This window comes from Clarias gariepinus, chromosome 25 (assembly GCF_024256425.1).
Source record: "Clarias gariepinus isolate MV-2021 ecotype Netherlands chromosome 25, CGAR_prim_01v2, whole genome shotgun sequence".
In the NCBI taxonomy this organism is placed as follows: Eukaryota; Metazoa; Chordata; class Actinopteri; order Siluriformes; family Clariidae; genus Clarias; species Clarias gariepinus.
In genome coordinates, this window is record NC_071124.1 from 5,169,008 (window position 1) to 5,191,847 (window position 22,840).

Genomic DNA, 22,840 nt, shown 5'->3' on the forward strand with positions numbered 1-22,840 from the left:
AATTTGCATGTTGCCTTTCCTCGCTGTCAATGAAACTGGTTTGTCAATACATGTAGGCAATAGTGACGACCGATTTTTATTAAAGGTTTGAAGGTGTAAAGGTTTTTAAATACCTGGTGAATTATTGCTTTATTTTTCTTTCTCATCTCTTTCATCCTCTCTAGTGATTTCTGGTTTAAATAGTAAAGAACTGAAATCATCTGTACACAACAACATCTAGAATATATATGATGCCGAACAAGCACGATTAGTCGTTTAAAACTGAATAATCCTTTTATTGTTTATTCCATTAACAGCTTATTCACAACATCAAGATAACCAGGCACACGCTTTGAATATCTTAAACACATTTTAAATAAGGGAAGCCACTAATTCAGGTTTAGCCACCATAGGGGCAAACCCACAGTCTTTTGTCCTTCCTTCTTAGCTTGGGACGAGCCTCCACACAGGCTCGCAGGTGCTTCCCTCGACACCCACGTAAAGACCACGGCTCATTTCATTCCTTTCAGAGGGTACAGGTCTCGACGTGTTTCATAAATAATTGCTTATTAGACCAGTTACATTTACATAAAGTACAAACATACCCGCACATATATACATACACACACACACACACAGTCTCTCGTACAGTACTTTTCTCTTTGAGCATGTTAGTGCTCCTCTGCAGGCACAGAATATACAAAATAAACACATCTAAATGAAATACATAAATAGTTCCTTTTAATTCCACATTAATAAAATTAGCATTTTGTACAAGTCCTTTTTTGTTCGTATTGAGCGTCCAGTTGGCGTTAGAGGTTTGACGTGTTCCAGACTGGACATGAACACGAGCTGCTCACTCTCGCGTCCATGCAGCACGAGGTCCCCTGATTGACAGGAGGTCAGGGTTGATTATCCTGTCCTGCTCTTCCGTCGCAAGGGCTCACGAATGATCCAGTCCAACCTTGAGTGTTTTTTTTAATATTTTTCATGTGTCTTTGGCCTCCCGCCTGCATACAGTTCAGGCTGCAGGGTCGCAGGCATCACTCGGGTCACCGGCCAGGGCAGGACATGGGTTTAATGCAGTGGCCCTGGCTGAGCACCAGGTTAGCCGGGCAGTGGCAGCCAGCCACGCAGGGTTTGCTACACGGACCGATCTCGTTCCAGTTGTCGCAGGTTTTGGTGCAGCCGGGGCCGCAGGTGTCATACACAGCGCCGTGTTTGCATTGCGTGGCTGCGCAGAGAGACAGACGGGAAATTTTTATTTGGAGCAATGACAAGTCTTAACAGTAAAAACCGTGCAACAATGTAAGGCAAATCAAAAAGTAACACCAAACAGGGGGGGTACGATCAGGAAACAAACTAATAGAGACATGACTGAGATAAAACAAAAAACAAGCAAATGTTCCAGAGTAGATGTGGTCGTTGTGCTCATGATAAGATTTTACATGAATCAACCCCTCTTGAGCACTTTATTTTAATTAATTTGTGTTTGTATCCAAAACAAAAAGTAAAATAGGATGCAAATGTGTCCAAAGAGTAAATGATTATTTTCTACATCATTTGTTACTTACTCATACACGACTGTTCGGGCCTCCAGAGCACAGGCGCTCCCTCTCTCTCACACGCCCGGCTGTAGGCGATAAAAGACTCGCAGTAGCAGTTCTTATGCACCGGGCACTCGCACATATCCGTAACACATGACCTGAAACAACAGAATTACACGTTTCATTTAATCAAGTCAAGCAAATGGTCAACATTATACAGGTTTAGGTTCAGACTCAAATATTGTATAGTGCAGGAGCCTGTGGTTAAAACCATGGAACAAGAGCACCATCTAGTGTTTAGAAGATGAATTACACCTGTGTTTTCAGTCAAAGTATTTCAGCATTAATATTTAATCAGCACTTTACAGTTATCTGTGTTTGGAATGTGGAGAAGCTGATTTGTTTTATTGTAGTTGAAAAAATAATAATGTTAAGCAGCACGATCCACTAACATAAAAAAAATAGCTGAGGCCTGCTAAATCCATCGTAGCATTATGCTAACTGGTCTTGAATAAAATCCTCACATACGGGAATCAAATCTAATCCTAATATTTGTCTATGTTAATCAGCTAGTGTCTGTCTGGAACATTTACACTAGGTAGGGAAAAGAGTTTATAGGGAAGACGCTAAGTAGGATAATCAAAACAGCTGGTGCTTATCAAATGCAGGTTTCGCTAAGTCATACAGTTTAGCCACGTTTTACATGTTTTTAGCCTTAAATGTGCATAAACTTTACCTTCAGTTGGCACACGAGATAAAGACTTCTCTAGGAAATAGTTTTCAACAGCATTTTAGCGTAATGCTAGTTCATGTTTCGTTGTTGTTGTTGTGTGCTAATGCTAGTTAATGTTTTATTAGTGTGTTTACTGAAATACTAGTTTAAATTTTAGTCTTTTTACTATTTAGCTAGTGTCTGTTTAATAAATGGCTAATTAAATTTTAGCCTGTTTACTATAATGCTATTTAATGTTTTCAGGCTTTTAAAATTCAGGAAGGTCTGATAGAATACAATTTTCTTTGAGCTTTTGCGTTTGTGTGTGTAGGTCTATAAAAAAATAAGCAATTTATGATCTCCATAGCATTACAATAACATTTTTTGCCAGTTTTTAGTAACTATCTTGATTGTATGGAAAGTAAACAACAATCTTTAATAAATCTTTAGTGAATCTTCATTTGCACACTGCTGGGCTGTAATGAATGTGAAAGGACTCTGGTTGCTGTCATACTGGGCTCTGAGTTTAACTAATTTTAGCCTATTTAATAAAAAGAGGATAGATAGATAGATCGATCGATCTAAGGCAAGTTAATGTTTTAAGCTATTGACTGTATTAATAAATATATTAGCCTGTTTCGTACAACTGGATGGATGGATGGGTATATATATATATATATAGATAGATAGATGGATAGATAGATAGATAGATAGATGGATAGATGGATAGATGGATGTTTATTTGGGTAAAAGTGAGTTATTCACCTGTAGAAGGGGGCAAAGTCGACCACTGAGTGGCACTTCTGGAACTCCCAGGATTTAAGTTTGTGGCAGGAGCGGTGGGCACGGATCTTCACCTTGACCGAGCCGGGGCAGAGGGACGGTGTGGGCCTGCGGGGAGGTTGCTCACACACCTCATTACCATCCACACGCCACGACTCTGCAAACTCGTCCACGTCGTACTTGAACTGGCCATCGCTGCCCACTGCGTCGTCCCGCCTGTGCCCATTGTAGTTACCGCACAGACCACACAGTCGATTCTTCAGGTGAGGAGCAGCCACCACCTCCACCAAACTGTCACCATCCCATGTGATCTCAAGACCTAACACACACACACACACACACACACAAACACAAAATACCACAATGAACCACAGTTTTTCATAAATATGTTGCCATAAACAAAGACAAATAATTTGGTTCTGTAATATGGAGGAAATTATATTTTAAATATTTGAGTAACAACTGTGAAATTAAATTTTTTTATTAAAATGCCAATGTTGTGTGTGCATCTACTGTAACAGAGAATTAGTGTCTGTTAACAACTAACACATGACCTGACTTTCAGGAAATAACACCATAAGATTATTGAGTTACACTACCTATAATAATAATCCTGTTTTGGAAATGGAGAATAATTTGTTATGTATATATTGTGAAAGAAAAATATATATATATATTTTAATTTTAGTTTTCCTTTATAGACTTCAGAAAACTGTAAAGTGTGTAGGAAACCCAAAAACCTTTGTATTTGTGTCAAGTTCATGTTTCCACTGTACGTGCCAAGAACATAGAAAGTCTGTCTACGACCATGTGACCCCTGACCTAAGTTGCCAAGTATAACGAACCTCATATGTCAGCTTAGGGTTCAACAATTTGTTCAGCCAAAAAAGGAAAGCAGTGTTCCGTTTGTTCTAAATCAAGTACATTCTCACTCAGCAGGATACGGTCCCGATTGAAGATTCCATTCCATTCTAACAAGCATCACATGATCAGCATGGTCTTTACCTATGATTGTGGTGAGCTTCAAAAGGTAGCCGTCGAGGTCGATATGAACACCGGTGCTGTGGAACGGCAGTGCAACACGTGTGCCGTTCTGCCGCACTGTTAAGTGCTGGTGCAGGCTCACGGTCATCCCCGGCATACGCAGCTCCACCGACTTGGTCCAGGAGAACGAGCGTGTTTTCCGTGCATCATTCTTCACCAGGACAGTGAAGCCACTCGCTGACGTGCAGTCCTTGGTCAGGACGTACTGACACGTTCCCTGGAAGTTAAAGGTGCGTCCATCGAACGTGTTGTAATGTGGGTCGCCAAACACAGTGCACACGCCCGGCTCTGAGACGGAGAGGAGAACATGTTATAATGATGGTGTTTGACACAAACATCAGCTTTAACCTGACCTTTAAAACCCAGTGATTTATCTTGTTTTAATTCTAAAGTAAAGCCATTATCTGAGAGGAAACATGACCGTGATCTGTTTTAACACCCAGCGGAGAATTGTGCATGGCAGATCTGGTTGCAGTGGTAGTTAATATGAGCCAGACGTCAGCTGCCTGGCCTCATGACCTTATCTCAAATGGAAAAAAGTTGGATTTGTAGCTAGAGTGACGTGACTCAACTAGAATTGAATATGTTGTGACAGTTAATACCAGGGCTTTTTATGGTGCATTTTACATAGCGTATTTTTTTCTTGAGTATATAATTTATCATTTATTCAAACTTACTGTGACAGGTTATTACGAGGGGCGTTCAAGTCAAACAGCAACTTTTGATTGTGCAGAATAAAAGGACACACTTCTGAGAATAAAAAAACTCCTGTTATTCTTTATATAATCCCCCGCTACACTAATGCACTTATCGCGGTGTTTTACTGATGCTTGGATACTATCAAGGTAGAAAGTTTTCTCAGTATACCGGAGGCATGATCAGAGTACATGATCAGAACTCGCACTTTCCGTTTGGATGATTGCCTCCTTTGATCGCCAAAGCTTTGACGACCTCATACTGCCCACCTCAGCACTTGCACATTACAGGGACTCGGCTGGGAGATATTGCCACATCCTGCGTACAGTCCTGACCTCGCTCCAAGCCATTTCCACATGTTTGGGGCATTAAAGGAGTTCCTGGGAGGCCAGGGTTTCAGGGGTGAAGCAGGAAGACTGAGCAAACTTTCTACCTTGATGGTAAAACACTGGGACAAGTGCATGAAATGAAGGTAGTCCCGGTTTGACTTGAACACCCCTGGCATTTAACGCTAGTTTTTCTATTTAAGATTACATTGTCTTGTAATCTTAAATAGAAAATAGAAATGTTTACTTGGTGTAGGTTAGTTACTGTTACTATCTTTACTATATGCTGATATGCATAAGAGGACAAATCGCTTGTTATTGATTGCTGCCTGGTAGAGCTGTAGGTTTTGGATGATTGCAGTCACCAGCTTTAATTCTTTAAAGATAAAGGTGAAGGGAAACTTACTCACTTTCAGTGCAAACGGGGCAGCAGCCTGTCCGGTTCAGTATCTTATTCTGCACACACACACATGCGAAAAGAGAACATTTTAATAGACTTAGTCCATACATATAGAATCAGACAAACAGACATTGTGTCTCTGAGCACCAGTGGAAGTGGGTAGATTGTTTAAAATACCATCAGAAGTGCACATCAAAGGTCCCTTCACCCCCTCCTCGCACCCACCTTCTCCATCCCCTTCCGCCCCTCCCGCCCAAAAAGCACAACAACACACACACATACACATCAAGCCATACACTCAACCGGAACCCTGCTGCATTCAGGGTATACAAAGGCCTGTGGTTTGGGAGATCGTCTAAATATAGAGGGCCATTTCTTCGCTGTCAGTCAAACAGGAGGCAAAGCAGTCAAAGGCTGTTCCTGTTGTCTGGCTGTCCCCCAAATCAAGGACAGGTGTGTGCTGGGAAACGGGTGGAATGCAGAATGGGAGAAAATCAGATATCAGGTTGAGTAGTGGAACGGCTCGGGGCTAAGATAAATCACAAGCGCAGCGAGAGTAAATCACGACAGAGAGGTTGTGTATAAGTTACATCAGCATGCCACACAGGAGGATATTCCCAAAGCTGGTTAGTTACAGGCTGTAATTCTGCTAAGAGGTTGAAGTGAATGGCGGCGAACAGCTGGTCGGGGTTAGAGAGGTAGGAGGGAGCAATGAGTGTGAAGAGCCGTTTTTCAAGACTGAATGAGACGTATATCATGGCTGGTCATGTGTAACGTCTATCAGTAGCTCGACGATGGGACTATTCATTATATTATAATAAGACTGATGTAGGACAAGAATATATGTGTGCATTTTCATCTCCACAGCACAATTCTGTCTATTTTTTATGACCACTTGAGGTGCTGTTTCTACAAAAGTTAGAATGGTGTGTGAAAAGCATTGCTTGGTTTAAGGAAGTGTTAAAGTTCCTCACCGCAGGGCAGCTGGTGACCGGGACACAGTGTTTAGGCTGACACTCGATGTTCCCCTTCACACAGGTACATAAAGAGCAGTTTACTGAAGACCAACGATCCCCATCCTAGAGAAAGAGAGAGAGAGAGAGAAAGAGAAATAAAGAACTGATCCCTGTTTATTTACATCCCACAATTACGGACTCTAGATGCATCCTTTAACCTATACTTCAGTTACGGATCCATTCATGCATGCATCCATTTATCATCCATGCACTCATTAATTCATCCATTCATCCAATTACTCCATCCATGTTAACCATCCATTCATAAATCCAGCTCTACAACCATCCATCCATCCAATCAAACTTATTTACATCTCAACCATAAAACCCATTCCTTCAGAAAGTCATCCCTCCATGTCCTCTACATCAGTCTGTTTTAGCATAAACAGACCATTTATTACTCAATCCATTCATCCATCTCTGTATATGCAGTGATTGCGCCACTATTTATCCATCCATCTATCCATCCATCTGTCCATCTACCCATCTATCCGCATATCTCTTCTTGCAATCTTTGCATCACCAGTCAGTCATCCTTCCATCGTATCTCTCATATATCTTTCTGTTCTCCATCTAGCCTTTGATCCTTTTTACCATTCCAACTATTCATCCATTTCTTCATTAACAAATCAATTTCTATCCATATACAAAGATTTGCAGATATGACTGGGAACGGTTCCACTTTTCCACGAAGACGGTCCTGTCCCCGGCTGATGCAGACAGCTGTTCTCTGAGGACTTGTGACTTTAGTCGCTCGATAGTTTAGGACTGGAGTTCCCTATCGTCTACCTGAGCCTCCAGGAACGGACTCCATTTTAACTTAAACACACCTCCTGTTATACTGAACTTCCAGTCTCACACAGTATGATGCAGATCAATCCCTGCTATCCGTTATCACCCAGATGAGGATGGGTTCCCTGTTGAGTCCAGTTCCTCTCAAGGTTTCTTCCTATTACCATCTCAGGGGTAATATTTTCCTTGCCATTGTCGCCGTCGTCCTCGGCTTGCTCATCAGGGAAAATCTTATCATTTTGATTTATACTTATTCACATTTCAGACAAACTTAAATAATTCTTTTGATTGTGTAAAGCTGCTTTGCAACAATGTCAATTGTTAAAAGCGCTATACAAATAAAATATAATTGAATTTATTTATCAATTTGTCAGTTAATCAATTATTCCTATATATTGATCCGTTTATGTAAACATACATTTTTACATTCTCATGAATTAACCATCACTGTGTAAAACCATCTATTCCACCATTGTATCATCCATCATTCATAAACCAATCCATTCATTCATAAATACATTCATTTATGTATATCCCACTTATGCATACAGCTCAGTCTGAATTTCATCCCATACTCCGGAAACCTTATTCATATCCTCACCCTGTAGATCTTGTTTTTGAGCCTGCAGTATTTGATGTCCTCCGTCTTCAGGTACGAGAGACACTCAGGGCAGCACTGGCCAGTCTGGCAGCTTCCTGCAGGTGAACAGCGCTTCCTACACACTACTGTAGAGTCCAGACAGGTGCATGCCGTACAGTTGTCTAAGCTGAAGGATGTATTGTTCTCATAGACTTCACTGTGAAATAAGCAGCTACCCAGGGACAGGTCGAACACCTTCCTCTGACCTAGACAAAGGCAAAGACAAAGGCACACGCAATGTCATGCACTGAACTAATTGGTGTAAATTATGATGCGTGTATGCATATGGAATGCTTACCCTGGCATCTGGGACAACACTGGCCTGGAGGGGTGTGGCTCAAATGGGATGGGCAGGACAGAACAGGACAAACCTCTCTATGGCACATCGTTCGGCTTCCCTGAAAGGGTAGACATAAAGAGGATTCTAATCTGGGCAGTGCTCCAAATATGTAGTTAGATTTAATCTCAAACTGGGTGTTGTGTAATCTATTTTCATCTTGTTATATTTACCACGATAACAGTGAAAATATTGGAAAAACCAATTGATTGTTTATGATTATTTTTTTGTACACGCCCTCTGTATAGGTATATCTCACAAACTATAAACAGAGAGTAGACTAAATTAAAACCTTAAACCACTGCAGGATGAACGTTTTTGTTTTGTTTTGTTTTGCTCAGTCATGTTTGTAGAATTGGTTGGACATTGGTGGCTCAGCGGTAGGTTTCTCGCCCACCATACGCCAGAACTGGTTGCGATTCCCGCCCAAACCACATCCACTGCATAACCATCCGGATAAAATGCGAGTGTCGCGTCAGGAAAGGTTTGTATAGTTCGAATAGTTGGTTAAAATGAAATAAAATTGAGTTCATCATATTGCCTAGGTCGTGCTGAATAAAATGATCTGCACAATCCTGAGCCCTACTGTATATATACACACTACTGTTCAAAAGTTTAGGGTCACTTTCTAACTCCATGATGGTTCCTGATTTTTATTTCTTTCTACATTGTAAAGGAATGCTGAAGGCGTCCAAAAAATGCATTAATCTCCTTTGAACAGTTAATGGTGAGATGTTTCTGCTACTTCTGCTCTGTAAAGACTTCATAACGCCTCTAATCTGAGGTGCTGGTTATTAATTGGTCATTTTTCAGGCTGATACCTCTAAATGAACTTCTCATCTGCGGCAGAGGTAGGTTTTGGTCTCGCCCTCCTGGGACGGCCTTCATGAGAGCCAGTAATAACCTAATTCCATATGTGTTATTTTATAGATTTGAAATCCGCAGTATTGTTGTAGAATGTAGAAAATAAATCACTAAACAAAAACAAAGAAATTTGCAAGTGACCCCAAACTTTTAAACTGTAGTGTAAATGTATTTAAAAAAGACAAATGGCTACAATTCCCTGGGTTTTAAGAGCTACAGAGTTGTAAAGACTGCAGTGCTAACCAGGAAGGTAATGGTGCTTATGCTAATGCCTTCCCCGAAATCATGTGATCCTGGATTGTCTCCTAGTCATGCACATGAGCATGAGTAATAAGTATTACTAGCTGTGAAGGCATAGAAACAGCGTAATCCATCATATCGGACATAGGGAAATTCTGTAACTTTTATCTTCAAGTGTTTTATCTCACGCAGTAAAGAAAACCAGGTTACGAATCTGTTCGTCGCTGCAGTGTGCGACTATGCACAAGTATGTAAGGACTGGAGGTGGAGTAAATGACTCATCTGAGCTCATGTCTAAGGTTTTAACACTGCTTTCATTAAAATGACCAAACAAAGCCATGGAGAATATAAACCCGAGTCTCTCAAAAGCCAGAAACCAACATCCAAAATAAACCGTGTTTGGAGAGCCTCCACAGGCCAGCAGTGTTAGCCATGTCCCTGTACTTCCACTAACCCAGACATACACACACACGAGTTCTCCCTAATTAACTGGGAAGCACAGTAAAGGCCTTAATGTGTTTATCCGCAAGGTTTATTTATTGTTAAAGCGTGGTGAAACAAGCCCAGTGGCTCCCTGGAGAACCAAAGACAAACCCATTAGTCGCAGATCTCCGAGCTCGGCCAGATACCGCAAGAGATTTGGGAAACATGAACGCGTACGCCTTGAGCTATGCCTTTCTCTACAGCGTAGAAATCGCTGCATCTGTGAGATACCGAAGCTCGAGATCTGAGAGCGAGTGTGTATTAGGAACATGTGTGTGGTAAAAGATATAGAGTATGCCTGTTTGTCTAAAGAAATTTAAGAATGTCGCTTTGTACCGGAGATTAGAATCACGCACAGATGTCTTTCGGGAAAAACGACAATTTTGCAGATATGACTGGCAGAAATACTTACGGTGCACATGCATTTGATGCAGGGCTTCCCCTCAGGGTGAAACTCCTCTCTCTCTTTATAAAGCCGACCCTCAAAGATACAACCTGACAACAAGGAAGATACGGTAAGAGGTTAATTGACGTCCCAAAAGTTTTATGTTCTTTCAATAAAATGAGCAAAGAAATCTTCAAATCTTAAAAAATATACACAGTAAAATTGTAATTTGAGAACCATTGTTCCCTAAATGACCTAAGGGTCGCAAATCATCTGTCCATTAAAAAAAAAACAAAAAAAAAAACAAGAGACATGAAAGAAAGTTAAGAGTCACACAGATAGATACACACTCACCTGGGCAGGAAGGGCAGCATTTCTTGGGATGGATTTTGGGGTTCTTGCAGGGAACCACGCATTGCATTTCTGCCTCAGTAACTACACCTTCCTGTCTCGAAAACAACATCAAGAATTCATCATCGTCAGGAACATAGTCATCACTCAGCACGGCATTTTATCATCTTTTTTATTCTCATAGAAAGTCATTTCTGGTTTTTCCAGGACAGGACAGGAGATCACTTGTCCAAATGTTACTGATAAAAAAGGACATCCATTTGCTGCAACAGCTTTGGTAGCACTGTTTCAGTCATGTAAGGAGAAAACGTTTAGTTCCTGCGCATGCGTGCCTTTTCAAACGCGACTCGGATATTTTTTTTAAACTGTTTACACGTTTATAACATAATTTACTTCTTCCATGACCAGAAAGTTAGTTGCACGTCATACATTTATTACTCAGTTTGACACGGATAGGAGTGTGGAGCAAAGTGAGCATCCTTCTTTGCCGTGAGGTGGTATTGGTGCAAAAGTATCGGAACAGTTTTAAGAGTCCAAGTATGAGAAGATAAGCGCGGTATCAGACGTGATATGTGAAACTGCTATCGGTATCAGTGCATCCCTAAGTATAAGAGGAATAAAACACTCCAGTCAATCAGATTGTTTTTATAGAAAACAAATCAGCTTAAATGTGGTAACAATAATGACTCAAATTATAGAGTGATTTGAAAGCAGCAGTGAGTTTTAACCTCTTGTTGTAGGATTGTTTGTCTATGACACACACAGTATGTCATGTAGTCTGCGTGCAGGGAAGGCGGATTGAGACCCCTTGCATTCTGCGGTCAGCGACTTGGAAAACGCAGTCCTTTTCCCCCACAGTTTGTTGAATCCTATACCACAGCAAAGCCCTTTTAAATCGGTTTGGACCCGGAATGCTTTGCATGGAATTCAGCCCACACACTTTGCGCTCACTTGCAACGCGCGGCGCTTTCTTGTGGCGCCGCAATTCAAGAAATGACACAGAACTCGGTGAGTGTGCAAGTGTGTGTATATATGTGTGTGTGTATGTGTGTACGTTTAGAAACCTGGGACCCAGATGTGCGGACAGAAGAGCCAAGTTCACCTGCTTACCGTCTGTAAGCAACAAGCTATAAATCTGTTTTCAGACGCAACTCCGTCTTCGCCGAACTAACACTCCCAAGCGAAGGTCACAGTCTGAGACGCTGGAAAAGTCATTCTAGGTCAAGGTGCATGGGAAAAAAGAGCCTCACGTGCGGTATCATGTCTGCTCCTTAATATCGATACCATGCAATCCTCAAATGCTTTCTTTACATTTCTTTTATGACTTGGACTGGACTCAGACACATCAAAGCCGTAAGCGTGTTCATGCAGGATCACGTTGCTACAGTAATGTCCTGATAAATATTTTGTGAATATGGAATGCTTCATAAATAATTTCTTTTCTGTCCTTTGACATTTTGATCGCATTGATCTGGATCTTCGCTGGAAAAGCCAAACAATGATATATGTCACCTTAGATATTTCTGGCATGGTATAAAAAAAAATAAAAAATCACTGTATTAAAATCTTGAAATCCAATATCACTGTTAACTGTGTTTTTTTTTTTATATCTTTTTACATTACAAAGTCATTGTGATTTTTAGGTATTTTAGCTTGCTAATCAACCTCTGTATATCTCTAACAAAGGAAATTGTTTTTATTACACTTAGGTACATATTGCACATTTACTTAGTGAAACTTCAACTCTATTTAGTCTAAAGGAATCAGAGAAGTCCATTTTTGACATAATACAGTAGCACGTTTAAATTAAATATTTTGCAGCCCTTGGGACACCACGGAAAAGGTAAAGTCAGAGACAATTTATAATGTTAATCTAGGATTGTTTGCTTGAAATCTTCTTTCCTTATTGCCTTATCAATTTGTAGCAGACCAAAAATAAAGCTTATTCTGGTTTTCCTTAATGGGATAAGTGACTTATTTATTGCAGATGCAGAAAAAAGTGGTTCACATGGCATGCACACTATCTAGACTGTATCCTAGCTACAGTAGTATTACCTGATTAGACTAGATTATTATCACTATCATTATTCATTTATTCAGCTTTTATACCACTTATCCTGTGCAGGGTTGTTGGGGCCTGGAGTCTATCCCAGGAGACTGTGCACGAGGTGGGGTACACCCTGGACAGGGTGCCAATGCTTTGTAGGGCACACAAACTACAGAGGGCTAATTACCATAATCTGCATGTCTTTGAACTGTGGAAGAAAACCGGAATACCCGGAGGAAACCAACCAAGCACGAGGAGAGCACGAGAACTCCATGCACACAGACCCAGAGGCGGGAATCGAACCCGGACCTTGGAGGTGCAAGGTGACATCGTTAACCATTACCCCACCATGCCACCTATTATTATTATTATTATTATTATTATTAATAATAATAATAATAATAATAATTGAGAACTCTCTGGTTCCCGGATTTAATCTTTATTAATTATGATGTATGGTATGTTACAATAATCTCTAATGCATAACTTACTATTATCTTTTTCTGCATTAGCAGAAAGATCCTTAAAGCACACACTAGGAGTCTCACCTGACATCGACGTGTGATGCACGGCTTGTTCGGGGTCGTCCATGAATACGAGCTGTTGTAAGACTTCCCTTCCAGCTGACACCCTGAAAAAAAATCAGAGAGAGATGAATTCTAACTCTGAAAAGCACACCACTGATCTCTCTGAATTCCCAATGCTTCATAGTTTGGACAGAAAACACATTAAGTCACTACTGTATAGATGGAAACCCTGCTCCGTGTGGAAATGTCTGGGGCTTTACCGTAAGCCCTCCAGAGCCTCATGTGCCCCGTGTCCCCTTGCACCCTTCATCGACCCCCCTCCCCTCCCCTCCCCACTCCCCCACACTACCCTCGCAATGTTACACATAAAACAAATCCAATATGGCCCTGAATGAAAGGAAACAGCGTGGAGCCGTGAGCTTTGGAGGAAACGCAGGAACAACACAAAAGATGACGACTGGGATTTTCCATTCAAAACTAACAAAAACGTGCCTTGACATAAAAAAAAGAAGAAGAAAAAAAAGCCCAGGCATCCTTAATAAACCCCTGACTCATAAAAAAGCTAAAAAGAGTGAGACAGAGAGAAAGAGAAGCAGATCACAAACAAAAGGCAGCACCCCCGCTGTGAAGATATGAGTTCGGTCCGGAGTGACCTCAGACATTTCTTTTTCGCTTTCTCTCTTTTTCTTTCTCTCTCTCTCGGTCACTTCTGACGCAGTGATGATCCAAACCAGCGCTGGAGCAACGCAGAGCTCATAAAAAAAATAAGAGTTTTATTTCTGTGGCCATAAACTTGAATCTACACCCAAGACTCCCATTTCTAACCAGCTGCTAAATCTGGCTGTAGAGCGGGAATGTTTTGGAGAAAACACACACACACACACACACACACACACATATATATATATATATATATATATATATACATGACAGAACTACATAATTAACACAAAGCTACAATGGTTAAAATCGACATATGATTTATCCCCTCTGTGTAAATGTTCTATAAAATTTTTAAAACATATTCTATAGAATTTCTAAAAACAGAAAATAAAAATACTGTAGAACTCAAGTTCGTTAGAAATGGTTCAGTAGAATTCAAGATAATATAAGATAGATCTATGAAACTTTAGGACCCAGGTTTGTGGAATTATTTTTACAGAAATAGAGTTTTTGTACAAATAGCTCCATAGAAACATTACTAATGTCAGAAAACCTTTATAAGCAAATGCTCTCGAGGTCTATCTGTAATCTTATCTTTTCAGTTAATTATTTTTTAAACGAATTTTCTGTAAAATCTTTTTCATAGAACCACTTATACAAAAAAAAAACATATTTCTAAAGCATGCTTTTCCTACACAGACTGGGTCATTTAGGACCCTATAAAACCATTTCAATAGAACTCGGTCCTACAGCTTTAACAGATTCCATCAAACCATTTCTACAGAACTTGAGTACTGTACTTTACACAATTCCATAGATACTAAATTTCAGTAGAACTTGGGAACTAAAGTTTTAGGTTCTGATTATACAGATCACTTTCCATAGAACCTGAATGTTATTTTTACAGTAGAACTTGTGTGTTAAGGTTTTACAGTATTTTATAGACCCATTTCTAGAACATGGGTGCAACAGTGCTACAGAATTCTATTGACCAATTTCTTTAGAACTTTGTTACTAAGGTTCTACATGATTGTATAGACCCATTTATGTAGAACCTGAGAATAAAATTTTTTGAATTTTAGTAAAAAATATAGAATAATTTCTGCAGAACATGGTTACAATTTTATTTTTACACAAGTTTTACATAATTCTACAGTACAAAGTATTAGTAGAAACTGTGTAATAAGGTTTTAAACCATTTATAGAACTATTTCTATAGAACTTGGGTATTAAAAATATCAATATAAAACTCAAAGTTAATCAAGTATGATTAATATTTATTTATTTATGGTATTATTTATTACTCATTATTTAATGTCTTATTTAAGTATTAGTAAATGTTTTAGAATACATTTTGAATAAGACAAAGTTTACAGAATTTTTTTTAATAATCAGAATTTATAATAATAAATATATATATATATATATATATATATTTTTTTTTTTTTTTTTAAATATGTTTTTCACATGATTGTGTGAGTAATATTGCATTGTTAACAAAATAAACATGAGAAAGTGTGTTTTAGGGTGTCATGCCTTTAAACTGCATGTGTGAACATAAAAAAATTATTTAAAAAATAGTAATAATGTGAAAGTAAATAATTAATGTGAAATTATGTACGATGGGGTAATGTGTTGAAAAAGAAACCTACAATGAATAATGACTGAAAACAAATAATAATAATTAAAAAAAATAAAAAGTAACATGTTTTAAAAAATTAAGACTATTTAAAGAACCAACTACATTGACAAATGGAATGACGAATAATGAATATGAACTCCAGTTTATGGGGAAACAAATGTGCAAAAAAGAAAATAAAGAAAATGATGAATATAAAAAAAAAAAAACAACAACAACAACAAAAGAAATAATCACTGAACCAGTGAACAACACCCGGGTTTATCATCCTTATCAATACAAGGCTGTTTGTACAAGTTAATTTGATTGTTAATCAGATTGTAACACAAGAGAGGCTGGTACTCACCTTTGCATCTTTCACAGCAGGCTCCGGTCTGTTTCACCACCAGAGCACAGTCGTCTGCCACTAGGGGGCACTTCTCCTGCTTGCAGTCTGCTTTATTGTTCTGCAAAGAGAAAGATTTGGAGAGAGAGAGAGAGAGAGAGAGAGAGATCACATTCAACTGTCATTTTTGTCATGTGTAGCTTCATTGCTAAATGCTGAGAGAATAGAATTTATAGCTTTGGTGAATTTCTATGATGAACATGTAAGCAATAGTAAAATAAACATCCTTGATAACTCTCTGTTCAGAATGATAAGTGTGGATAGCAGAGGTCATGGGAAACATTAAGAGTATTACAGCGTGGCCTTATGATAGCCTCACACGAGCCTGGCTAATGTCATTTCCATAAAGGATAAAAGAGAGAGAGAATGAGAGAGAGATACGTGATGTAAAGGAGGGAGGAGTGAGACTGCCCAGACGAGGTTTTGAGCGAGTACAGTCTCTATCCTGTTTTCTTACAAACTTCACCAAGGTCAAAGGAATGCCTTGCGCCTCTAAACGCTGTCAGGGCTATCAGCTTACAAGTCGGCCGGCAACAACCCGCCCTCCATTGATTTCCTTTCATAAAGTCAGACCCTGGAGTAAGTCAATACAAGGAATTCATTAAACCGTCACGTCGCCTTGGAGAGATGACAGCAGAAGATGGAGGCGGAGAACCCGAGAGTCCCACCGAGACCAGGCGTCCTTTTGACACCAACCAAAAGCCGCTCGGGCTCGAATGCCACGCTAAAACTCTCCAATTGTGTCGAAGACAGAGTGTTTGACTCAGGCGTTTGTACAGTGTACTTCGCCTCTGACCCTCTTTAACGCGTGTGAAAGGCTGCGACACTCTATCAGGGCGATAACAATCAATAAAAAGCTGTACTTTAAAAAAAAAACAAAAAAAACCTCCCCATTATGCCAATTGCTCTGCGCTTATGCTCATCTACAGTATTTACCTAAATTCTCAAATCTGATTGGTCGAAAGGTATCAAGTCATTTTATATACCAGCATCTTTGAGTAGTTTTGGCTGTTAATCGTAAATAAATAATCACTGATATGACGTCTTCTGTAAGGAGATGGTTATTGGACATTAGTGGAAGGAGTCTCCAGTGTTAACGCTTCACACTGGTAAGGTTTGTACTGTGTGAAAATCTTCAGGATCTAATTTTGAAAGAGATTTAAAAGATGCAGAATGGCTGTTTAGAGGAACCAAACTGTCTCATCGATGTTCCCAGTATATCAGATATATCCAGTAATAAATTACGGATTAGAATCCCTGACAAATCGCTGCCATAATAAAACACTTAAGGACATGCTGAAGATTCACATCCAGCCGTATCACACTCATTCTCCTATAACAGCAAATCCCCATCATGTTCCCCATCATGTTTAATTCCTTACTTAAAACCTCACGTTAATAATAAATCGATTCTTTCAGCCTCTTGGAATCTTAAGACGTTTCTTCTTCTTTGCAGACATAACCCAGAAATTTACAACGTCTCAAGTTTAACAAGCTCGATGCTGATTTTACGGCCTCTTCCTGAACACTTCCCTGGCTGTAGTGTTAAATGTTTGCACATTAGCCTCTGTTTGCCCATCTGTCCTTTTTCCTCCCACTGAGTTATTACCGCAGATTATGCTCAGCGATGTTCCCCTTTATGAAACAGGTCAAAGGTCAGAGGAGATTAAAAGTTTGGAGCCCATGAAATCTCTTAGAATGAGACGTCAAGGCAAAGACGAGGCCTGTGAAATTCTTCAGCGCTCCCATGCTGATTTAACGAATAGAGTAAGTATCTGAGAGGATGGTCCATCAACGTCCTGTAAGGCGTTCAGGTTGTCTTAGAAAATGGTCCATCATAAGGTGTTTAGTGGGCCTCCTTCCAAAAAGCAATAAGGCGTAATTAACCATTAATTTTTTTTTAACAATAGTTACGTTTTTGGGTCATTTTATGTACATATAATTTATATAAACATAAACATTTACGACCTCCGTATAGTAAGAACATCCGGTTTAGGAAGAAATCAATCAACCATGACATTTATGTTTTGTGAAAATGTTAAAAGCATTGCATACACAGTATTTGCGTTAAAACAATAATGCAGCCGTATAAGCTATAAGTTGTAGCATCTCTCCTACATACTCACGCACTAACCTTCTACGTACACTGTCGCTAACTGAAGAAGAACATGGAATGTACCATAAATTCCTCGTAGTAAGATTCCAAAGCGAACTCATAAACGAGTCCTCCTGTCTCGTGGCTCCGATTGTCCTCTGACCTTTAACCCTTCTCCGAACAATATAAAGGTTGCAACGTACACAGATAATCAACAGTTGCTTCCTCTCGTTTCACTTACTAAGCACGTTTCAGAAATACTGCAATAATGCAATCAGAGAGCTAAAGAGAGATTTCCTGCAGAGAAAAACATGTCAATAGTTCTTACAAAGAAGTGATTTAAGAAATGAAAGCTTTGTTTTTTATAGCATTGAGATTATTCTAATAAATTAGAAAAACATTATAAGTGGAAAAATTATATATAAATCAGTTTCTGTTTGAACGTAAAAAAACTAAAATATTACCAAAAAAAAAAAAAAAAATCCCAGAAATCAATTAAGTTTTGGTTGTTTAGCAGTAAATCATGATCGCTCACATTTGGTCCACAATACACTCCCACTGCCCTAACTGTCTCAGTTAATACTCAACTAACTTTTTACATACTACAGGCACCACTTTGTGTTCTCTACGGAACACACAGAGTTAGTTAATACATTATCTCTTAATATCATTGTATCGATTTCCACAGATTTATATCTAACTACCTATATTTTACTGGGTTCTTCCGTGAGTTCAATAGGTCTTAACTTTTTTAAAGAAACAAGGAAGCTTTCCTGACATGGAAACACTCTACGTCCAACTTCTAAGTGTTCCCTCCGAAGAACACAAAGATCCTGTAATGTTCTTTTCACTTTTTATTATAGATGATATCAAACACTTTCACTATTCACTTTTAGCAAATCCAGTACGGGTATAAAAAGATTTCCCCCTGAAGCAAGCCATGTGAGCTTAGAGTTAGAATCTGAATGTAAGTAAGATGATATTGTTATAACACTTACACTCAAGTTATACGAATATATATCAATATTATAACAAATTAGGCCTTCATTTTTTACTTTTTTTCCTCCAATCTCATATTTGATACCCAGCACATCGTGTAAACATTTACAGTTGACTAATCGGACCGAAAAATTCTCTGCTCACATTCTATAGACAGATTATGTAATGATTTACTGGGTTTTTCTGGAGTTGACTTCATGTCTGTGTAAGCATTAAAACACCTGGTGGTGGGTAGGTATGTCCATGTCCAATAATCAATGACAGGGTGGTGTGATGCACACATAACATGAAAAATTAAAATGGTTAAAAAAAAATTATAAATAAACTAACAAACAAACAAATACTAAATTTACGCTAATCAAGGAGAAGTGGGGTTTTTTTTGGTCTGGAAGTGTTTTAAACATACAGAATGATATATACTGTAGCTCAACTGTAGATAGATAGATAGATAGATAGATAGATAGATAGATAGATAGATCTTGAAAACTTCAGTGTGATCATTACGAAGCATTGACACTGGAGACTCCTTCCAAAGATGTGAAACCCGTTTTCAGTCCGACTCTGAAGGAGGTGTTGATTTGTAAACTATAGAATATCAGCACTAACACATTAAAACTTTAACGCTGACGCTGTGTGTGTGTGTGTGTGTGTATGTGTGTTACATTTCCATCAACTTCATTAAGGAGCTGAGGAATGTGTCTTCTTGAAAAGGACAAATGATCACTCTGCCGGACAGACCCGAGACCCGAGACGTCAGACGACGCGCTCACTCAGCCCCATTAGGACAGTGAATGGAGCTCCTGTGGCGCGCTTTTGAACAGACATTAGCGGAGCCTGAGACGATCAGCGCGAGGCGAGACACACGGCTGCTTCTACGGGCTCGCGCTCCGCGGCGAGATGAAAGGCAGACCCGTAACACGTCATAAGTGTAAAAAGTTATATGTGTGATAAAGATAATAAGCTAGGTTTCCCTTTACTGAAAAATCACGTGATAACACGTAGATGAACGTTTAACCACTGTTCTGCAATCGGAGACATCTTAAACACGTGACTAATATGTTATAGAAACGTCTAACATCTAAGAATTGTAAAAACAAACAAAAATCTGTGTAAATATATCATGAGAATAAAATATAATCGAACGTGAGGTGCGTGGGAAAACCCACACGTCAAGTCCATGAGTCTTGTAAAAAATACTAACATTATTTATAACCAGAGGTAAAACTCCAGCTCCAAACTTTAAAACACACACACACACACACAATGATCAAGTCTGAGGCTTGCACCCGATTAACCAGAAAAAAAGATAGATAGATAGAAAGAAAGAAAGAAAGAAAGAAAGAAGTTTGCTGTCTCTGTGTCTCTCACCAGACACACGCAGGAGATGCAGGGGTTGTCCGTGATGTTGGGAATGTGTAACACCTCTCCTTCGTTGTCGCAGCTCGCCTCCGTTCCTGCGCACAAACCACACACACACACACAATAGAGCGCACATTAACATAACACTCAACATTAAGTGATCACAAGTGTGTTTGACACTCAGGAGTGACACTGGAAGAACTCTGGGTTTGGTCATCAATCTGAAGCCTAGTTTTAATTTATCATTTAAGATTCAGCATTTAATCTCTTCTCACTTCTGTTTTATTTATTTTATTTATTTCCTTTGAACTTTGAATCATGCCTTTTGTAGGAAATAAATATTTTTTCCTCGCCTAAACATTCAAAACAGCATTGCACTATGGACATGACCTGCTTATGTCCCTTTTTCCACTTCAGAGCATTACATATTCTGTAGTTACTGCAGACACACTCACTGCATAGCCATGTTACACTATATTCGCTGCATTTACTGTATGCAGACACATAACTGTACTTATTTAACCCGAACCTTATCATTTGCACAATGCCTGTATTTGCACTGATGTGTCTCTATAGTACCTGTATTATGCAGTGACAGTAAACTTGTACCTTCTGGATTAATCAAACTCCTTTCAGAAATATATTCCAGTTCTACATTTCACATGTTTCTTTTTCTTTCTTTCTTTAAAGGAGACCGAGTTGCTGTTTTGTGTGTGTTTTTTCTCCCCCGAGTTGCTCCTGAGTCCCGTTCAAACCGGGCACGCGGCGCATGCACGCCGTTAATCACGAGCTCTTTCCACCTGCTCTCCCTCGAATCAAACTTTCCCCACATCTCTCACGGCGCTTTCTGTCCCCGAGAGGACACAATGATACAGGGACATGGCTGCGTCCCAAACCGCACAGTTTGCAGCACTGAGTGGGACAAAATATAGATCTGGGGGTGTTATCTCAAACCGAATAACCCTGATACAGGACAGCGAAGTAAAGTAAATAATAATAATAATAATAATAATAATAAGAAGAAGAAGAAGAAGAATAAGCCTTAACAGCAATGATTCTGCTAGGGTTTGGTGAAGTGGGACCTACTTAGAAGGTAAATGGTTTTAGAAAAGAGACTCTCAAAAATAAGGGCACTTTTCCTTGCATTAAGTGTGCATGTTTTGTATTCACAGAGTCGACCAAATTTACATTAACAGTAAGCACATCTATCTATCTATCTATCTATCTATCTATCTATGATGGTGCATGTGCATTCTTACTAAATTAGCCTCTTTAACTTCAAATCTTGCATCTCTAAATGCAAGGCAAAGACTTGCAAATTATTCACTGGCATACACTTAATGGTATATTACACTTAATGGTATACACTCTAGCAACATACTTTTTAAAGTATCATAATTTTCTAAGATGTATTCTGATAGCTAACCATTATTATTACTTTAAATAATTACTATAATTATTATGATTCATTTGTAAAATCACACAGTTACAGCGAACTAATTATCATCACACCTATTTAGGTGTGTAAAAACAGGACAAAACCTATCCAATTAACCAGGCATGTACTGAATGCACTGGAGGGATTAAAAAGTTACCGACTAGAGCAAACGATGCAAAAATAATGCACGACGTCAGAGACTTCCTATAAGAAAGAGAAAGAAAGAAAAAGAAAAAAAAAACACCCGACATTGATTGCGCGTAATAAACGGATTCACGGAAACGCGCGCTCCGGTACGAATTTATGACACGAGATCGGCTTACCTGTGATTATAGACGCGATTACCCGAGGAGTCTGGAACAATACAAACAAGAACAAGAGTCTTCGGGTAACGAGAAGGGTCATAGTCGTGCGCGGTGAGGGAAACATCACCATTTAGTCCCGAGTGTGCAATAAAATGTACAAATAAAAATGAAACCAAGTGTTTTTTTTTTTGTTTTGTTTTTATCCACACGTTAAATTCCGGTCATGGATCTGGAGAACCCTTTTTTTTTTTTGCTTTTTTTTTATTCTCCACCGGGTTTCTTCCTCTAGACGCAAATCACAAAAACACACACCGGGTGCGCACTCATGATTCTCATCCCGCCTCTCCAAAGCGCTCCGTATCTCCGGTGATGACTCGGAAAGATGCGTACAGATCACTGGTGAGTATCCTGAAGACGAACACGCGTCCCGCGGCGCCGAGTCGCCTCCCAGCCTGTGCGTAAAAACCAGCTGACGCGCCTCCGACGCGCACTGAGCTTTAATAGAAAACTCCGCGCCTCCAGTTAAACGTTCCCGCGGCGCAGGAACCTCCTCCCGACCCTGAGCAGATCAACCCCCAACCTCAACACACACGGATATTTAAATGTGTGTGTGTGTGTGTGTGTGTTTTTTTTTATCATGCTCATCCTTTTCTGCAAACCATTTCTGATGGTGGTGAAGGAGGAAGTGTGCGTCTAAGTGTAATGAAGTCTCAGCGGGGGGTCTGCGGGAGGGGTGGGGGGTGTGATTAGATGTTTGCCCTATCGTATCTCTAACGAGGTTGCAGAGA

General features: G+C 39.5%; 1 protein-coding gene across 1 annotated transcript; it reads right to left on the reverse strand.

The window, feature by feature from the left end:
• Nucleotides 1–236: 236 nt before the first annotated feature.
• On the reverse strand, nucleotides 237–22,622 carry bmper (BMP binding endothelial regulator). The gene is made up of 14 exons (XM_053486355.1): nucleotides 22,071–22,622; nucleotides 20,319–20,404; nucleotides 15,818–15,917; nucleotides 13,191–13,273; nucleotides 10,599–10,689; nucleotides 10,272–10,354; nucleotides 8,234–8,333; nucleotides 7,897–8,141; nucleotides 6,462–6,566; nucleotides 5,498–5,543; nucleotides 4,027–4,353; nucleotides 3,004–3,340; nucleotides 1,554–1,684; nucleotides 237–1,213 (listed from the first exon to the last, which is right to left on the reverse strand). The coding sequence occupies exons 1-14, from the start codon at nucleotides 22,180–22,182 to the stop codon at nucleotides 1,032–1,034; spliced, it is 2,028 nt and encodes a 675-aa protein (XP_053342330.1). The 5' UTR covers nucleotides 22,183–22,622; the 3' UTR covers nucleotides 237–1,031.
• Between the last annotated feature and the right edge of the window lie 218 nt (nucleotides 22,623–22,840).

Bases quoted from the DNA above. Each gene is read 5' to 3' on its own strand.
- bmper (XM_053486355.1), bottom strand. From the start codon at position 22,182: ATGGTGATGTTTCCCTCACCGCGCACGACTATGACCCTTCTCGTTACC. The intron at 5,544-6,461 runs GTGAGGAACTTT...GTGTGTGTGCAG, and splicing joins CGGTCACCAGCTGCCCTGCG to AATAAGATACTGAACCGGAC. The intron at 1,685-3,003 runs GTGAATAACTCA...CTGTTGTTTCAG, and splicing joins GACTTTGCCCCCTTCTACAG to GTCATGTGTTACGGATATGT.